This window comes from Sardina pilchardus, chromosome 20 (genome assembly GCF_963854185.1).
Source record: "Sardina pilchardus chromosome 20, fSarPil1.1, whole genome shotgun sequence".
In the NCBI taxonomy this organism is placed as follows: domain Eukaryota; kingdom Metazoa; phylum Chordata; class Actinopteri; order Clupeiformes; family Clupeidae; genus Sardina; species Sardina pilchardus.
The window spans coordinates 14,024,197-14,042,701 of record NC_085013.1 but is presented as its reverse complement, the minus strand read 5'-3'; the positions used below and the strand labels follow the sequence as shown (position 1 = coordinate 14,042,701).

Here is an 18,505-nt window from a genome sequence, read left to right as displayed (position 1 = left end):
GGCCGGCCGCTCCCGGTGGGGGATTCCACGCGACCTCCGCATTCCCCCAAACAGCAGTGGTGGCTCATGGCGCGGAGCGGCAGCTATTTCCTGTGACAAAATTGCCTTAAGCACAGGTTACCTGACCAGGAGAGGCTAAACAGATTGTAAACAAGAGCTCAATCCCCCTTAAAAATAAAATCTGCAATTTGGCCCACTTGTGTATCCCCTTCAACTACAAAAATACATACACTACTGTCACCTGGTGTGAACTGCGCCTGCTGTTTAGAAGGGGCCAGATGAACGTTTCACTCAGCTTTATGGCGGGTGTTGTTTCGAGATTAATGACGTTTTGAGACTGGGTGCCTTTGTCAAGCCTGAAGAGTTCTGATGGCTGCTGGCATAGCTGCCATGTGCACAGATTGCTAGCAAATTGCTCCGTCGAGGCGGACTGCCATTCCTGGATGTTGGGGAGCCAGTCCACATCCAGAGCTTGCCACTGAGTTTAATGAATGACGATTTAGAGCCATTGGCAACTGTCCCATGGAGTATTTCAATCTGTCCTCTAATGAATCTGAACACTTCAGAGACACTCGTTTGTCTTTGATCAGTGAGAGAATGGTGACGATGTTGTTTATTTTTCTACAGAATAATTACACTGAGGAAAAACTGGAGACTCAAATAATGGAGCTTTTGGTGAATGTAACTTCAGGCAATACCGTAATCAGTTCAATGACACAGCACACATGCAAAGTTCGCCATGCAAACAACTGTAATGTAAACCCTGTCACATGAATAAAGAGTCTTGTAGACTGCGCCTGTGTGCTCTTTTTTTAGCAGTTGCTTAGATCTTCCTGGCAGATGCAGAGCGTGCACAGTGATGGATCTCTTCACTAAGCCAATGTTCTCAATGGGGATTAAGCCAGGTGGATGCTCTGTGAATTGACACACATTATTATAATCTGACGCTCACGTTAGAGAACCAACAATGAGCTGTGCATGCCTCCAAATAAGACAAGCATATTTCCTCTGGGCAGTGGCAATTTCTAAATAAAGATATGACTGGCTCTGGTTGATGATATACAGTTCAATCAGATGTTACCCATACCATCTCACCAGAGTTCAACTGCCAGATGGGTTTGCTTCATTGGGTTTAAGTGGCAGAAAGATGCACAATATGACATTGAGAACATGTGATTTAGTAACATGCTGTCAGTTACAATTATTTGCATGCCGTTTATTTAAAAAATGACCTGAATTCCATCAGAGTATTGGATTGATTCCAATTAATCAAAATACCTAAAACTGAAGCATAAAATCACATAAAGCCTCAGACACTCACACAGTCTACGCCTAGTCTGGAGCTCTCTATTATAGATAGTCATAATCCTATTTTTCCTTTTCCGGAGCCAGCTTCATGTCTGCCAAGTGTGACCGGAAGTATTGGGGTTCTTCAACGACAGCAGAATTAGCGTCTGTAGGTCACCAACGCAGCACCCTAATCCTCTCAGCAGATGTGATAATTGGCCGCGCTCACGCATGAAGAGCTCCTCTCTCTCACCCAGAAGCCTCTCAGCCCAATCCTGTGGACTACCAAGCTGGATCCAGCTGGCACTAGCCACACAGGCAGGGAACCATTAACAGTGACCTGTCTCTCTCACTCACTTCCTCACATATGCACACACAGTCATACACAAAACATTTCACAAGTCCAAATTGTACTCTGTCATTTTTGTGAATTACTAGTGGCAGTGACGCTCTTTTTCATGCCATTCATTCATTCATTCATTCATTCATTCATTCAAGGATGAATTATTTTATAAAAAATTACAAACACATCAGCTCTGTATTCAGTCCAATTTCAGTGCACTTCCTTTCTCAGACTATAAATCGTTAATATATTCATAATATATCGTAATTTCAGGTTAATTGGGACTTTGCTGATATAGTGATGCAACATGTGTGAGATTTCCTGAAAATAAGGCTGGGAAAGCTTCATTTCTGCTTGGGAGGCAAATGTGTCAGCAGAAATCATATCGTGGTGATCCTTACCAGAAGACCCAAGCCATACTGCACTCATCATATATTGATACAGTAGCCTATGTAATATTATATGATATAGCCTATGATGGCTTTTTCGTGTAGATATTTATGTAAATATGTATGGCTTGGATATTCTCTGTCATCTTGTTTTCCCATTCAACACTGCCCCTTACTTGAAACATGTAACTTCATTAAGTGCTTCCATGTTAGTTACACTGAGACAAAATTTATCAAGGGGTGGCCTAAGGTCAAATGCAAGACTTTATGCATCAGGGCTGCTTAACAACGGTCCAAACATACCCTCTGCTGATGAAATGTATGTACTACAATAGTACACAAAGAAACAAGGCGTTAGTAGGCTATGTGATTAGAAATAGTAGCTTAATTTTAGTAACATCCTTATGAGATATTGAGGCTTGGGGCCTGGAATTGCTTTCAGTCTCGAGGGCCAACTCTAGATGTCGTCCTTTCGTTACTAAAATGAATCCGAATCCCCAATGTGTACTTTTCCGATTTGGCATTCAGCAGTAGTTTACAAAGTTTGTTAAACGACCCGCAGGTTTCAGAGAGAAAGGCATTTGCGCTATCTATCTGTCACATTGTAAAACATTTCGAGAGCAAACAAGTAACACACGTAACAGTCAAGACGCGTGGTGAATGGGTGTGATTGCGTTACCAAGGAATTACCCATCTCTTCCCTCAAGACTATTTCTTACTCAGGTCGCTAGTCGTGATATATTTAAAGATGCAGTCAGCACCGAGATCGATCTTTCTGATCATATAAGGGCATAAGTAGGCTACGAAACAATGTTTTTTTCTTAAAAATCGTTACCGCAACGTTTAGAATATGTGCGCATGATACCACCCTTAGTAGGCTACTGCTGATATAATGTTGCCTGGTCGCGCGTAAAGCATTTAATTCAACTTCACCACTGCACTTCTGCCAGTAAGGAACTACACAGCCTGTGCCTCGATACGCGCATGGAAAGGAGTGAGGGGCCGGGTGAGTTTCGAGGAAAGAAGTGGAACATTACGGTTTATTCAAGTTCGTGAGGGATCATAGGTGTTCGTGGAAAGGTATGTACTCGATCATAACAAATCTTTAATGGCAGTTAATTTACCAAATGTAAAATGTTTTAGAGTGACATTTATAGCTCTAACGACTGGATTGGCATGATGTTTGTTGAGTGTTGACCACTTAGATTCTGTTCATTTTTGACATCTTGTTAAATCAATTAAAACAAGTGGTTGCCAATTTAAGATTACTTTTGCGCAAAGGGCACCAGTAGTCCATATAACACTGGATCGTCGATGGAAGTTTAGTGTAAGACTTTACTCGAACTTTTTTGTGTCAGCCTTAGGCAGTTCAAATATCAAATAGTAAAGGGGATTATTTAACTTACCTTTGCTACAGTCTTAGCTTATCGCTTTCCCCATCAATTGCTTTGATTTGAGAAAATAAATCGCTATCATTTGGGAATTATAATGTGTGGGACGGATGCTATGAGTGAGCGAAGACTCCCAAGGCGATAGATACATGCTGCCTATCAATCCCATTTCTTTGTCAATTGGCCCATTTAATTGGCTGTAGGTTGAATAATTGTCTGATTGGTCTTCAATGTGTTTCACTATATTTGGACATTTGAGTTTAAAATGGCGAATTCACAATAATGCATCAAATACCGACTTCTCCTAGCCTATATCTCGTATGTCGGTAGACTCATTTTTGTCATAGTTGATCAGAAAGTTGATATCCTGTACATCCAGTCATTGTTGATCAGTATCTGTCGCAACCCAAGCAGGTGTAACAATCTGTATTTGACAGGACAACTTCCTGGAGCCGGAGGTGAAAGCAGACTTCGTGTTGCTCACCATCCATTGTCACCATGGGAAACTTCTCCACCAAAGATGGGCATGGACCTCCAGGTAAATACATAGGCAGTGCATTTTATAGTCTCATTTAGTTTTCCTTTATCAGTCTGGTAGATTACATGCGTTTGGGCTCATCTGTGTATAAATCTCCCCTGGGATAACCTCACATTGGAATGCATCCCCAGTCAGCCAGTGCATTCTACAAGGAGGCTGAGAAATTTGGTTGGCATGTGTGCTGTAGCCAATTTCATTCCGAGCGTGGAGTCACCCACCACAAATCTATTATGTGAGCTCTCCCTCTCCAAGCCTTCTCGTTCATTCTCTCTTTGTTGTTCTTGCTCAGTCCTACCTTCTTTTCTCTGTCTCTGTCTCTCTCTGGCTCTCTCTCTCTTTCTTTCTCTATCTCTCTTTGTCTTTCATTCCATTCCATTCCTCCCTCCTTCCCTCCCTCCCTCCCTCCCTCCCTCCTCTATTTAGTCTCATGCCTTTATTAAGTTTCTCATCGGAGTAGAGAGGCCACATGCCCCCTGCAGTGGGCCGACATGCCTGCTGGTGTTGGGCAGATGAAGACGGGGGGTCTCTGAAGGAGGAGAGAGGAGGAAGGTTGAGAGCATGAGTCAGCTCTCCCCGCGGGCACTGCCCCATTCACATTCTCCTCACGCCACTGTTGATTGGTCAAGCCCTGTTGCCCTTTTGGTGGTGACTCAGCGAAATTCTCCGACTTGCCACAAGCAATACTGTCGGATTAATTGCAGACAGCCAATCTGTACACAGACCTTGGCACGTACACTCTTTTTTCCCTTGTTTTAGGATTATTTTGGAGCACAGTTGCAAAGAGTAGCTGGTGGCTATTTCTTTTTTTGTATCAGTGCTCGTCACTTGCACTTGGTTATCTCGGCTATGCAGCATTGAATCTGTTTCGTGAGCATAGACTGCTGATTTCACACAAGGACAGGGACCAAGTGTAAGGTCACTGATGTTTTGCAGCCCGAGAGGAATGTCTGTCCCGAGAGCATCCAGGGCCCAATTAATCCCAGCCATGACCGTCTGGTGTGTTTTGGCTCGTGGACTCCGATGTGATTTGTTCTTGTTATCCTCACTCCCGTTGCTTCATCTTGTTTGACTTGCCTCCCTCTCCTCTAGGCCCCCCTCTGGACATATTCCAGACGCCCCCGTCCACTCCGCTCTCTCCTCCGCCCACCTGTACGTCAGGCCCGCTTCACCTGGCCTCCCCGCTGCAAGGCTCGACCCCAGAGGGCAAAGGCCGGACGCACAAGGAGACCAAGAACATCCCAGTCATGGGCTCCTCCTCCAGCAACCTGGACACTACAGGCTCCCCCAACACCAGCCAGGACTGGGCTGTGATTAGCTCAGGGTCCTGTCCGTCACCGGTGAAAGCAGGAAGCATCCCGTCAGTCAAGAGGGAGCCTTTTGTAAAGGGCAGGCCCAAGACCTCCTCCATCAGTAGCAGCAGCAGTACTGCTCCTCTGTCATCAGCAAGGACTCCCAGTTCGCCGATAAAGCCCACCGAGCAGACGTTCCAGGAGAAGGACAGTGGGCTTGGGCCATCTCTGTCTGAGACAACCATTGGGCCAGGAAGCCCATATTTGGAAGAGAACCTTCTAGAGCAGTGCCGGAAAGCGTTGGGACTCGAATCAGCAATTGACCCCACGCTCAACTTGCCTGGTAAGAGAGATCATTTTACTATCAGGGCTGATTGACATGCATGTTCTACTTAGAGTGAGTTCACTCAAAGCACCCTCAAGTTGAACCCCCAAGACTGTCCACAGACTCAGGAGTGGAAAATGATTGGATGTGAGTGAATACATTGGTGGAGGAACAGAGGGAAGGCCAGGAACATTAGCAGTAATTCAGGGGAAGGACTACCATGGGCCCTAGACTCACTGTCCTCACTCGTTACATGATCCCCATCCAGAGCAGACAGCTGCGCAAATCTCTCATTCTCTACACTGATGCATAACCTCTGAGCTATGCCGTGAGCACGCAGTTGGTCATGATTGTGTGATTTGGCTCCCAGTGCAATTCCCTCTTTAACCTCTACATGTGGGCCCCCGAGCTCTGTGTCGCTGCGCAGACGGAAGTGCTATGAATCACAGGCCCTCTCCACTCATTGTCTGGTCATAAAACACATTACTATTAGGCAAGTGTTGCACAAGCTCAGTGTCAGCGACTGAGTGGAGCTCTGCCATGTTGTTCACATTGCCTTAAAAGTCATGGTCCAGTCAAGCTGTGCTGCGTGAGGTCATCAGCATTCCTGTTTCAAACAAGTCGCATTCGACATTGATACAACAGTCCTGTTGCATGACCAGTGGATGGACCGTAAATAAAGATGTGTTTTGCTGTAAGATGTTGTATTAGATGAAATAGTTTATTGATGACGTTCTCAATTTCACAATCTCGTTTTTTCTTTGTGTTTTCCTCTGTATTTTTCCGCCGCTGCTGTAGATCTGCTGCGTGGCTTTCTAACAGAACGGAAGGAACTGGTAAAGGAGGTGCGGAGCCTGAAGGAGAGTATTCAGGTGAGCCTCATCCACAGCACAGATCCACCGCCTCATTAGGGCACTCTTATATCACAACTCTTTTGTCTTTTATGTGTGAACTGTTTCTGTTCAACTACATTTTGAATTAGAACCAGATTGTTGGCTGCTTGGTTAGTTAGTCATCTGTCCTTTAAAATCTTTAATTGTCCTCCTCCTTTGTTGATGATAGAAACCTGTATTTTGTTCCAACTTCCAGCTCTATCGTTGACTCAACAGGTTCTGGGTATTTTTAGCAATTTAGGGCAGGAAGGATTTGATCCCTGGACTCTATTCTGTTGTAAATATTTAAGGAAAGTAAACAAGAAATGACGTTAACCCCGCACACACACGTGCACACACAAACATGCTCACACATACAAACACACACCCACCACAGAGGTCAAGGCTGGGCATCAGTGGGAGATAACGGCCACTTTGCAGCTTGTCATCTCCGCCAGCCGAGGCTTCTGGGAGATGGGACTCCTCTAATGGCCTGCTTCCTGTGTGAGGCTCGCAGCAGAGGAAGTGGGCCGAGATGGTCTTGATGTGGCCTTCGCTGGCCGCCCGGCTGCCCGTCCGCGACACAATGAAAAGCTCCTCTGTTTAGAAGAGCATGAGGGGGAAGCTGGAGAGCGCTCCCCAGCGCAGTTAGCATTCTTTCAGCGTCGCTCAGCGCCGCTCTCATTCCTCTGAGGTCCGGGCGAATTCCTGCCATTTTTATGAGGGGGAGATTTATCCTCGCCGTCTATTCTCTACCCTATCCTCTACTCGTCCCTCTTCTTCATCATCCTCTTCCACGTCGTCGTCTTCTTCGTGTTCTTTTTTTGGGTGTAATTTCCCGTTCATAATAGGGGCCCCACCCTTCTGAGTATTCTGCTCAGGGGCCTCTGTCTGTAGTAGATTAGGCATCGCTGGAGCACATTCCATCCCAGCACCCTCCTCCCAGAGTCCTCTCACACAGAGAGAGAGATAGAATGGAGAGAGAGAGAGAGAGAGAGAGAGATAGACATAGGGATAGAGATGTAGGTGGAGAAAAGAGAGAGAGAGAGATAGAATGGAGAGAGAGAGAGAGAGAGAGAGAGAGATAGACATAGGGATAGAGATGTAGGTGGAGAAAAGAGAGAGAGAGAGATAGAATGGAGAGAGAGAGAGAGAGATAGACATAGGGATAGAGATGTAGGTGGAGAAAAGAGAGAGAGAGAGAGATAGAATGGAGAGAGAGGGACATAGACAAATAGGGAGAGAGAAGTAGGCAGAGGAGAGAGAGATGGAGATAGGGATAGAGATGTACTGTAGGCGGAGGAGAGAGAGAGAGAAAGAAGGAGATAAAGATGGAGGAGAGAAAGATGGGTGGAGAGAAAGAGCGGGGGTAGAAAGCATCAGAGAGAACATCTTGATATGAATTGCAATACACATACAATGTGATTGCACTTTTACGTATTCACCCAAAGCAAAGGCAGGGAGTATTTGTAGTGATTCAGAAAAAGGAAAGTGCATAGAGAGATAGACCAAGAAGGAGAAATGGAGTGAACACGTTTCTGGGAAGGAACAGTTTCATTGTGAATTGCGTTGCCAGTACATTGTGAGATTGTTTTCACTTACTCACTCTGCTTCCAGAAACAGGCAAGTTTGGGGGTACAAGTGTGCACTAACTGAAAGTGAAAGCAGGCCTTTGTATTTTTTCTATAGTCTTTAAATCAGTTTTTTGTTGGTCTCCAGTGCCTTGCTGCAGGTTTAGGAAAAGCCTAGCAACAAGGGAGCTGTTTGTGAAAGAAAGAGAGCTCCTTTCAGCAGTGAAACATAACAAGACTTTTGTGTTTGCTAGTGTGAGGGGAGAAGTCGGCATGTTATGCCTGAGTGTCCCTTTGGTTAGAGTGTGTGTGTGTGAGTGTGTGTGTGTGTGTGTGCGAGTGTGTGTCTGCACGCGTGTGTGGCTGTGTTCGCTGGAGCGTGGGTGTTGTGCTGCAAAAGTCCTCCCTTTCTTGTGCCTCCCTGTTCATCGGAGTGCTCGCCTTTTCCTCCCTGAGAGAAGAAACTCAAACAATGATCTCACAAGTGCAGCCCCCTCTCTCTCTCTCTCTCTCTCACACACTCACACACACACACACTTTTTTACACACACACACACACACACACACACACACACACACACACACACACACACATATACACACACACACATATACGCACACACACATATACGCACACACACATATACACGCACACACACACAGACACACACATATACATACACACACACAAACACACACACACACACACGCATCCACACAAACACAAACACAAACGCACATGCATCCACACAAACAGGCGTTCAGCGCACACTCATGGCTCTAACCCCCACTAGCACACGCACATAGCAGAGATACAGAACATCCATAAACACACACGGATGAGCAAAACACAACCGAAGAACCTTGTCTCCCGAACATACACACACGCACTTACAAAAACATACACAGACAAAGAAGCTCCCAAATCGAGTCGAAAAAAGCACATCCTCTCTCAAAGACACACACAAACACAGGCATGGACAGGCATTGTCCCAGTCTGGCTGGGCTGTGGGTGGGCTATTCCATCCTGTGGATGGGATCGTGCTCCCAGGTCCCGGAATTTTGGGATCAGTTCCAGATGGACAGTGGTGATTTCTAGGAATGGACTCCACTCCAGCCCCACGGCTCTTTTGGGGTTGTGGCTGGAATACGTTTCCATAGGGAATGAGGCGTGCAGTGTCCCATTTGCATTGCAGAGTACATTTAAATAGTGTGCTTCGGTGTGCGTATGGTCTCCCCTTTAACTTTTAGTGTGTGTGTGTGTGTGTGTGGGGAGTGTGTGTGTGTGTGTGTGTTGTTGAATGTTTATGTGTGCGTGCATGTGAATGTGTGTGTAACTCTGTGTTTTCTGAGTGGGAGGAGGCAATTACCATCACTACTCTGCTTTTTCGGTTCATGGAGGTCAAGATATTACCATACAAAGCCTGCAAATAGTACATAAAAAACACAGAGTGTGTGAGTGAGTGTATTTTAGTGTGTGTGTCTGTGTGTGTCTGTGTGTGTGTGTGTGTGTGTATGTGTGTATGTGTGTGTGTGTGTGTGTGTGTGTGTGTGTGTCTGTGTGTGTCTGTGCATCTGTGGATACTGTATGTGTGCTAGCTGTGGCTGAGGTGGGAAGTGGTATCAGCATCAGACTTCTAATAGCCCCAGAGCTTGGTGTTGAGCAGTCATAGTTAGCACAGAGTGAGACTAGAGTGTGAGAGAAATTGGATGGGGAAATGGGGAGGAGTGGTTTCCTGATTGTTCCTAATGTGCATGTGTATATATACACACTGTAAGTGTGTGTGTGTGTGTGTGTGTGTGTGTGTGTGTGTGTGTGTGTTTGTGTGTGTGTATGCATGTATGCATGTGCAGTACACAGTCATGTACGAGTCCTTTTTGGGTGCTGCAGAGTAAGGGGTCGAGGGGTCAGTGTGTTTCCTGGATGATGTGTGAGGGGGTTGAGATGTGGGATCATCGGTCTTATCGCGCTGAAGGATGAGGTGGGGCGTTTCCTGTTTTCTCTGGCTGTCTGTGGCCTTGCACAATGGCACGACCCCTCCGCATGGTTCCAGTCAGCCTAAGCAGGGAGTCCCTCTCTAATCCCCTCCAGAAGAAGACGCTCAGGAGAGCTTTGCCGATTGTTTAGTTTCTGACGAAGCTCTCAGTCAGAGTTGTGATGAGGCCCTTGTTGAGACTGGGAGTTCCTCTGTAATGATTTGCTAACCGTATGTATGTATATGCTGTCGAGCTATGTGTTTGGATATGCCCAGCGTGTATAGACATCTGAAGATGAAGGAGACGCATCCATTTTAAAGTCTTGCCTTAAGGAGCTTTTGTTCACATAAATGTTAGCTCAGTATCTTTATACTGAAGTGAGGGAGGTGGAGAGTGTGGTCTTTGCGGGGGTGTGTGAATGGGGGAGCTGGGACAGTGTCTGTGTGTGTGTGTGTGTGTGTGTGTGTGTGTGTGTGTGTGTGTGTGTGTGTGTGTGTGTGTGTGTGTGTGTGTGTGTGTGTGTGTGTGTGTGTGTGTGTGTGTGTGTGTGTGTGTGTGTGTGTGTGTGTGTGTGTGTGTGTGTGTGTGTGTGTGTGTGTGTGTGTGTGTGTGTGTGTGTGTGTAAGAGGGTGGGTGTGTAAGAGGGTGGGTGTGTGGACTCTCTGGTGATGGGCTAATGGGGCCCAGCTGTGGTGTGAGGGCGCTGGTCAGACGAGGAGGGAAGCTTGCTGGCTGAACTCCGCTTCTTCTCTCCCCAACTGCCGCTGAGACGAATAATCCCACCCTTCCTCTCTCCCACACTCCTCTGTGCAGTGTGCCGGGACGGAACAGGACTCTTCCAACAGCCCACCCCCACCCCCCACCTAACCCGCCAGAACCCCAGCATGGGTGTCTCCTGCACACACACACACACACACACACACACACACACACACACACACACACACACACACACACACACACACACACACACACAGACAGACAGCACAGTGCTGTAGTTTGATCTCTGTCCAACACTCCCTTTATCTCTCTCTCTCCTAGTGTTTGCCTCAACACTCCCAGTCAGCATTGCAAGTGGATAAGTGTCCCCACTGTCCTCCGGTTCCACCTCTCAGCGCCGTAGAGTTAAGGATTGGGCCAAACATTGTGTTAATGTATGAGGGGAAAGTGCTTGGTGCACAGATACTGTTGTTGTTGTTGTTGTTGTCGTCTGTCTGTGCCTGAGGCGAAGTGTTAAGTTTGACAGGAGAAGGGCATTAGCTGAGAGGATCAAATAAAAATGCATAGGATCCGGGCTCATGGAGCAGAACGGAGAGGGAGTCGTCCTCCTCCTCCTCCTCCTCCTCCTCCTTCTTCTTCTCCTCTTTCTCCTCTTTCTCTTTCGGTGTGACCTTTCCTCAGTGTGGAGCTGGTGGGGTTGGGTTTGGGGGGGACGGGGCTGGATCCGTCTGAGCAAGACTGGAGTGCACAGGGATGGCTTTCTCTTTGACTCGTATGAAATGACTCGTGGTTTCATTTTTCCCTTCTTGGCTTCCTCCACTCCATATGAGCGAGCATCTGCTTTAAGTTGAGTCTGGTGCGAGCGACGGTCCCCCGTGTCTGAGCAAGTCTTGTTTCAAATGGTGCTCAGCCGTGCTCGGGTCACGGTTCAGAGGCCGTCTTGATTTGTCCCAACACCTCACTCACTCCGTTGCTTTTTTTTAATACCAAGACGCTTATTGCGGCGGTTACCCTGGCGTTCAGCTGCCGGGTAATTCGATTTAGTCGAGAGTGTTTCAGCACGTCTGGAAGCCCTCCGCCCAGCTTCACTGGCAAGCGAGGACGGCTAATCTCTGCAAGATCCTCTCGCACGAGTCGCAAAAGCAGTGCAAACAAAGTGTTTCTGTCACAGTTCCCTGTAAGTGTTATCTGTCCAAACCTGTGTGATAACGCTTAAGGTTTTTTTTTTTTTCCCCCGGCCGTCTTATTTGAAATCTTGAGCAATGTTCTCTGAGCTGCTCAGGCACGCTCGCGAGGCCCCCAAGAGCCGTAAACGCACATTCCTGCTGCTGGCAGTGGGGTTCTAGGCGGCTGAGCCTGAATGGAGGCGCCCGAGCGTTTGGCACCGGCTCCAGTCGCTTGGCCTTAGCAGGGCGCGCGCAGTATCTCCTTGCGACTGTCTGCCAATACTTGAGCCGCCCTGCCGGGTCTAATGGATGACCTCAGTCTTTTAAGGAGGGGGGACCTGCAGTATTTGAGATTTCTCACAGTTTCCATTTAGCCGTGAAGCATGTATCACTATTGGCAGCTGGTGGAGGGAGTAATATGGCACAGTGAATAGAGAAGTCTAAGGTGGTGAATGCTGGTAGTATAGCAACTATTTGTAGTGGTTTACCAATAGATTTGCATGGACATGTTGATGCTCTAGTTTTCGAATTCCAATTGAGTAGATAAGGATCATATCAGTAAACATGCTGTTGTATTATCTTGCCATTGGAATAATTCAGTGCCTGACTTCTGTGTTTGTCTTTCCTTTGACTTTCCAACTCAATTTTGAAATGTTTGTCAGAAATGTTTATGTTACATTCCATATGATTACATATTTAAGTCAGGTCAATAAAACCATTTTGAGAAACATGGGTTGTCTGCACTTATAAAACAGTCCTTAATTTTCGATGGCGTTGTAAACCCCCACCACCCCTCACGTTGACTCATTTCATTGTATATCACTGCGCTACAATGAATTGACACAAAAGTTGATGTGTCTTGATGTTGCATGGTAACCGTTCTGATAGAAGAAATATATTTCTTGGCGGAAGAATGATTATCTATAAATAAATCGTTACATTTCTTGTTGCTGTGCATCTATTTTATGAAATCTTGCCAGGTGTATGTAGTAACCGTTTTAGACAAGCATCTCTGTCTCGTGCCTAACAACACCCTTTAGCTGGTCTAAAATCACTGGAACACACAGCCACGTGGCTTACTGCTTAAACCATAACTACTATTTTCCTAAACATTTTTTAATGATTGCTTTTTATGGGTAGGAAGAATGTCAGTGCAGTGTCACTGTTTATTTTTTCTTTGAAGTTGTCAGCCACACTGCCACAAACTGTGATTTGCCAGACAGGCCATTGATAGAGTTTGGATCTCAAACGTACCTACTGTTTGTGTTTATGTAATTAAATCAGTGACCGTATCCTTGGATTTTTTGCAGCATACAGTCAACAATGAGACTATTTGCAGCATGAGCAAAGGTTGATATAGCAAATGTGAGAACATATTAAGGACAATAAAATAACAGCATTATTGTGTTTATGTCCTTGGCTCCAAGTAATATGTCAGTGTTCCGGAGAAGTCTATGGTCTCTAAATCACTAGGCATGTGGGAAGGGGAGTGGGGTGGAAAGCTGAAATAGCCTGATGAGGTATTTACAGTGCCTTCTCTTGAACAAACACGAGGAGAGAGGAGTTACGTAACCTCTGTATTAGACGGAGATCTACCGTAAAGTCCATCTCTGTGGTGACGAGTGGTGGGGCCTTCTCCTTGCAGGAGGAGCGAGGGGAGTGGCAGCAGTTCCAGGCCGACCTGCAGGTGGCCGTGGCCGTGGCCGACCGGTTGCGGGCGGAGGCCGAGGAGGAGCTGAGCGTGCTCCGTCTGACCCAACAGGAATGGCAGAGGCTGCTGGCCGACGCGCAGACGGCGCAGAAGGAGGCCGAGGACCGCCTCGAGCCTCTCCGGGCCCAGCTGGAGGAGAGCCGTCAGAAGCTGGCCCCACTGACCCAGGATCAGAGCCAGAGCCAGAGCAGCCACAGTGCAGCGCCCCAGGAGCAGAGCCAGGCGCAGCCCCTCAGGGGTCGGGAGAGGAGCGCCAGCGGCAAGGGGGTGGCCGAAGGGTACCTGAGGAAACTCAAAGCCGGGGAGAGGAAGAGGGAGGAGCCTCACAGGAGTCTGACATCGGAGCGGTCCAGGTGAGCTCCTGCTGCACCACACCTGGCCAGTACCACCTGGCCCAGGTTCAGGCTTCAGTCTTTTTGCCACAGCCATTTACTTATCCATTTACTTATCCATTTAATGTCACTCTTGACCACTGCCTTTGGTTCCCCTCTGCTTTGTGAATTCAGGGTGATTTATGGAGATTCCACTCAATTGTGTTTTTTATATCATCACACTCAACATGTGAACAACTGTGAAAGCCATTTGCCTTTTCTCATAGGTCCAGAAGAACATTTCAAACAACTTCACCGTATTCGTCCAGGCAGTCTATTTGTCTAGGGATCAGAGCTGTCCTGTTCCCCACTTGACCACTCATATAGTTTGCACCCACTTGAACAATTGCTCACGAGCGATGCCAAGTGGGCCCAAACTGAGTTAATACAGCGCCTCTGCACGCCTGGCCGCAGCCCAGTAGGGTAATCAGCTGTGGCGCTCATGCACCGAGGGGAACGGTTCGGAGGGGGGTTTTCACGCTCCTCCTGTCCTCCCTGGAAAGAGAGCGATCCAGGCGGGAGCGTCAGGCTGTCCAGTTTCGCTCGGCTTGACCGTTCCAGTCGTATCGATTTCATGGTGTAAGACCGTCTTTGTTTTTGTTTTTTTTTTCTTCTGCAGGAGCCTTTCGAGACTTCCTGTGTCTTCAGACTCCCCCGTCGTGCTAAATGGTACTTCCCAGACAACCACCTCAACAGGACCCGCCAATAAAGTGAGCATCACACAACAATAAATTCATTACAGTTTTTTTTGTTAACTGGGACCTTGAGAATATTTTGCCAAATTTCTGTCTGTATATTTGATTTTGTCTTTTGTTGCAGGGCACGCTTCAAATCAGAGGGAAGTTGGGTCAAGACAAGCAGGAGAACTTGAACAACAATCATTCAGGTCTGTTCTAACAGACTCCAGTTGGGCTTTTCCCTGTCCCCAACTGATGTCAAAGTCACTCATGTACTCTATTTTGCTTGCTATGTAAACAGTGTGTCTGTGTTTGTTTGTTTTTTTCCTCAAAGGTAAACAAGAAGAGTCAAATCGCCAGCTTATATCTGACCTCACAGATCCTTTCACTGCCACTAGTAGTAAAATCAGGTGAGTTGCACATGCTCACTCACTCATTAACTCACTCACTCACTCACTCACTCACTCACAGTTTACTTCTTTATTTGGATTGACAGATAGACATTTATCATAGCACAATCCAAATTTAGTTTAAAGGAGTCTTACACAGAATTAAAAGGTCTGCCCACTGAGTGTTCTAAGGATAAAGGTGACACCTACGTCTCCAAATGAAGAGGCTCCCAATTATGCTAGATACTGAGCAGAATTTTATGATTTGCTTGTCCCTTTTCTTAGAAAGTCCACAGATCTGTAAGCCACGCACACACATTTTATGGACATGGTTCATACCAAAGATTAACACTATAACACACACACACACACACACACACATACACTCTCTCTCTCTCTTCATCCCAATTCTGCACCATGCTGTGGAGTTCCTGATTTGTATCAGCGAAATCAAAACTGACAAACTACTCAATCGGTTGCGCTCTGAGGCAGGAATCCATGGGTGGGATTAGTAGCATATCTGCATACAGGTTCAGTGGCCTGCCGCTATGCTGCTCCTCTCTCCAGACTTTCCAGCACAGTACACTGAGTTCTAGTCATTCACAGAACAGTACATTGAGTTCCCGATAGCCGAGTCCACAGTGCTGGGGGAATTTGAGGTTGTGAAGCTATTACTTAAGGCATCAGCACCCACACAGTGCATTTCCTTGTAGGTGACTTGATTGATAGACTGTGGCAGACTGTTTGAGGTTTTTTAGTTTTGTGAGCAATGGCAACCCATAGAGTTGGACTGGGGATTTGATCTAGCATTTGACTGATGGTGCTGCCAAATGTCTGAGGGTTTGCTTCATATTAGGAACCACCAGCCTGTTACCATGTGCTCTCTTCTGGCACAACTGAGTTAGAGAGGACTAAATGATGCACACACAAGCACGGCGAATGCGACTTCTGGACAAACGGTGGACTTGTGTGGACTTTTCCCCCTGTTGTGAATGGAATACCTCTCTGCACATTCTGATCCCATGTTTCCCACACCCCAACTCTGTTACAGTATATTAAGTCAACATGGCTGGACCTTTGATGTTTGTTTTCAAACGCTTGCTCAATAGCCCTATTCAGAGGGGCCTTACACTCAATACTTGTCCATCACTTGATTTTTGCCTTGACTTTGTGTGTGTGTGTGTGTGTGTGTGTCAGTGTCAGCAGGCCTCAGGATGACTTCAACCGACTGCTGCGTCGTCATGGTGGTTCCAAGAGGAACTCGCTGCTGCGCTGGTGTCAGAGTCGCACCCAGGGCTACAAGGTACTCACAGTGGCAGAGAGACCATTAAACAGCAGTCAATCACTCACACCACACACAGCACAGAGCATAGAGGCCCTCATCATATAACTGGCTAAGAATTCAAGAAATATATTCTAGGCCTGTTATATAGAATAAAATGTATATGAATAAGCACCTTATGTTTTCCCTCTCTCTTTCTCTGGTTCTATATGCCTTGCCATCTTTTCCTTTTCTCACAGTGTATGAACACACACACACACACACAGAGAGAGTTTATGAACACACACACGCATAAGCACACCTGTGTGTGTGTGTGTGTGTGTGTGTGTGTACATACTGACACCAATGTAAGAAAGATTTGAGATGCAGAGATCAGGAATGCACCCACCAAATGTTCTGACTGCGTGACTTCTCCTCATCAGAATATTGACATTACCAACTTCAGCAGCAGCTGGGCGGACGGCCTTGCCTTCTGCGCCGTTTACCACACCTACCTCCCATCACACATTCCATACAGTAGCCTCCGCCTGGACAACAAGGTGACAATTGGCCCTTTCCCACGCTCTCTCACACTCCTCAGTTATACACACGGATGCACCCTCATTTTACACAGTGTATAGAAAATGTAAGCAGTTCATGCGTACCATAACTCATGTCTGATTTTCTGTATGAGTTCTGGTGAAAGTGAACCTAATTGACAGGTTGGTTTGGTTCTTAAGGTTCTTGTGTCATTAACAATGGAGATGATGGTTATTGTTGTTGTTGTGCGCAGAGGGAGAACCTCACCCTTGCATTCCAGACTGGGGAGGGTGTCGGAATCACCGCCTCGCTTGTAAGTGTATTCACAATTCAGCACACGTGGAACTGAATCACAGGATGATTTGATTAGTTATATGAAAAGCAGAGCATGCGCACAGACCTAGAAATTACCCAGGGGGCTGCTGAGACTGGCATATGAGCAAGGACAATAGCAAGAACTGTGCATAGTCTAACCTGGAGAAGGCATTTCACCAAGCATGATTACAGAGCTATATAGACAACTGAATTGATTAGAACCTGAAATTAATCTTCCATATTGTCATATACGTCCATATAAGGGAATTCTGACTCATGCCGTTCTCATGTGTGTTTGCAGACAGTGGATGAGATGCTGAGAGCCGAGGGGCCCGACTGGCAGAGGGTTCTGGGATACGTGGAGAGCATCTATCGACACTTTGAGATGTGATCCCTCCACTGGACATCCCCAACTTATGCCAAGATGTCACCGAGACGCACCGGGTGTTTGGAGGCTTCCTCCTTGTGAACATTTCCATATCACTGATCAGGGCGACTACTGAAGCATGGATGACATGATGAGATGGGACTGGGCAGGACCAGTGAATGACTTTGGTTTGGATCGCCCCCTGTTGGTTATACATTGGAACTACATTAGATGGATGAACTACAGTGTTTGGACAACGCTACAACATGAGTTTTCACCCAAAGGTTACTTGAGTGATTTGTCACAGCTGTGACATTGAACATTATTGGCCTGCTTTGACTCACTTGTGGTTGGTATGTGATATATATGTCGTAAATATTATGAGGATTTGTTTTTTTTAAAAAAGACCATTAATATGATGATATGATGTTTTGCTGTGGTTTAAACACTCTGTAAATATGCACTTTTAGAAGCACTTTGTCGTGCCTATAAGGGTTCTGTGTCTGAGAACGAGGTCCTTTTGCAGACACGATGGCTCACATTATTTCAGGCTCGTTTGAGGTTGGTCTCTGAAGTTGCCACACATCACAGTGTCTCTGTGCACCTGAGACGTGGCATGGGTGCCTTATTATACATGAAGGACTTCAAGATTCTGTCCTCTTTTAGCATTCACTCTGCCTTCCCCGAAGCCTGCTAGCTGAAAAGGTTCGCTCCTCCACAGTGTCCTCTGTTGGGAATTAAAATGTAATTTCAGCCGTTAACGAAGGTTAATTTGCCAAAGATTCTGAGAAATAAATAAAATGATCTATTTTGAGCTATGACTATAACCGCATGCTTCTTGTTACTAGTTTTGAAACAAAGCGCCATGTGACACTTGGTGAAAGTTTGTTTGTGCTGCCCTCTTGAGGCCCAACATAATCATGTCTGGCATTTTCACAACAGCAAGTAATCTCAGTGTTTAGTCTGGAAGATCGTTTAGTTTAAAGTAACTCATCCTAAAGTCATA

The 18,505-nt window shown here is 46.4% G+C and overlaps 1 protein-coding gene across 1 annotated transcript; it reads left to right on the top strand.

Annotated features, from left to right (window-relative positions):
• The first annotated feature begins 2,603 nt into the window (after positions 1 to 2,603).
• On the top strand, positions 2,604 to 18,320 carry si:ch211-195o20.7 (cytospin-A). Its single transcript, XM_062523705.1, has 12 exons — positions 2,604 to 3,099; positions 3,848 to 3,948; positions 5,038 to 5,580; positions 6,361 to 6,434; positions 13,514 to 13,932; positions 14,570 to 14,660; positions 14,770 to 14,836; positions 14,962 to 15,037; positions 16,214 to 16,319; positions 16,721 to 16,837; positions 17,071 to 17,130; positions 17,434 to 18,320. Exons 2-12 carry the CDS (start codon positions 3,909 to 3,911, stop codon positions 17,521 to 17,523), a joined length of 1,683 nt encoding a protein of 560 aa, XP_062379689.1. The 5' UTR covers positions 2,604 to 3,099; positions 3,848 to 3,908; the 3' UTR covers positions 17,524 to 18,320.
• Positions 18,321 to 18,505: the final 185 nt, after the last annotated feature.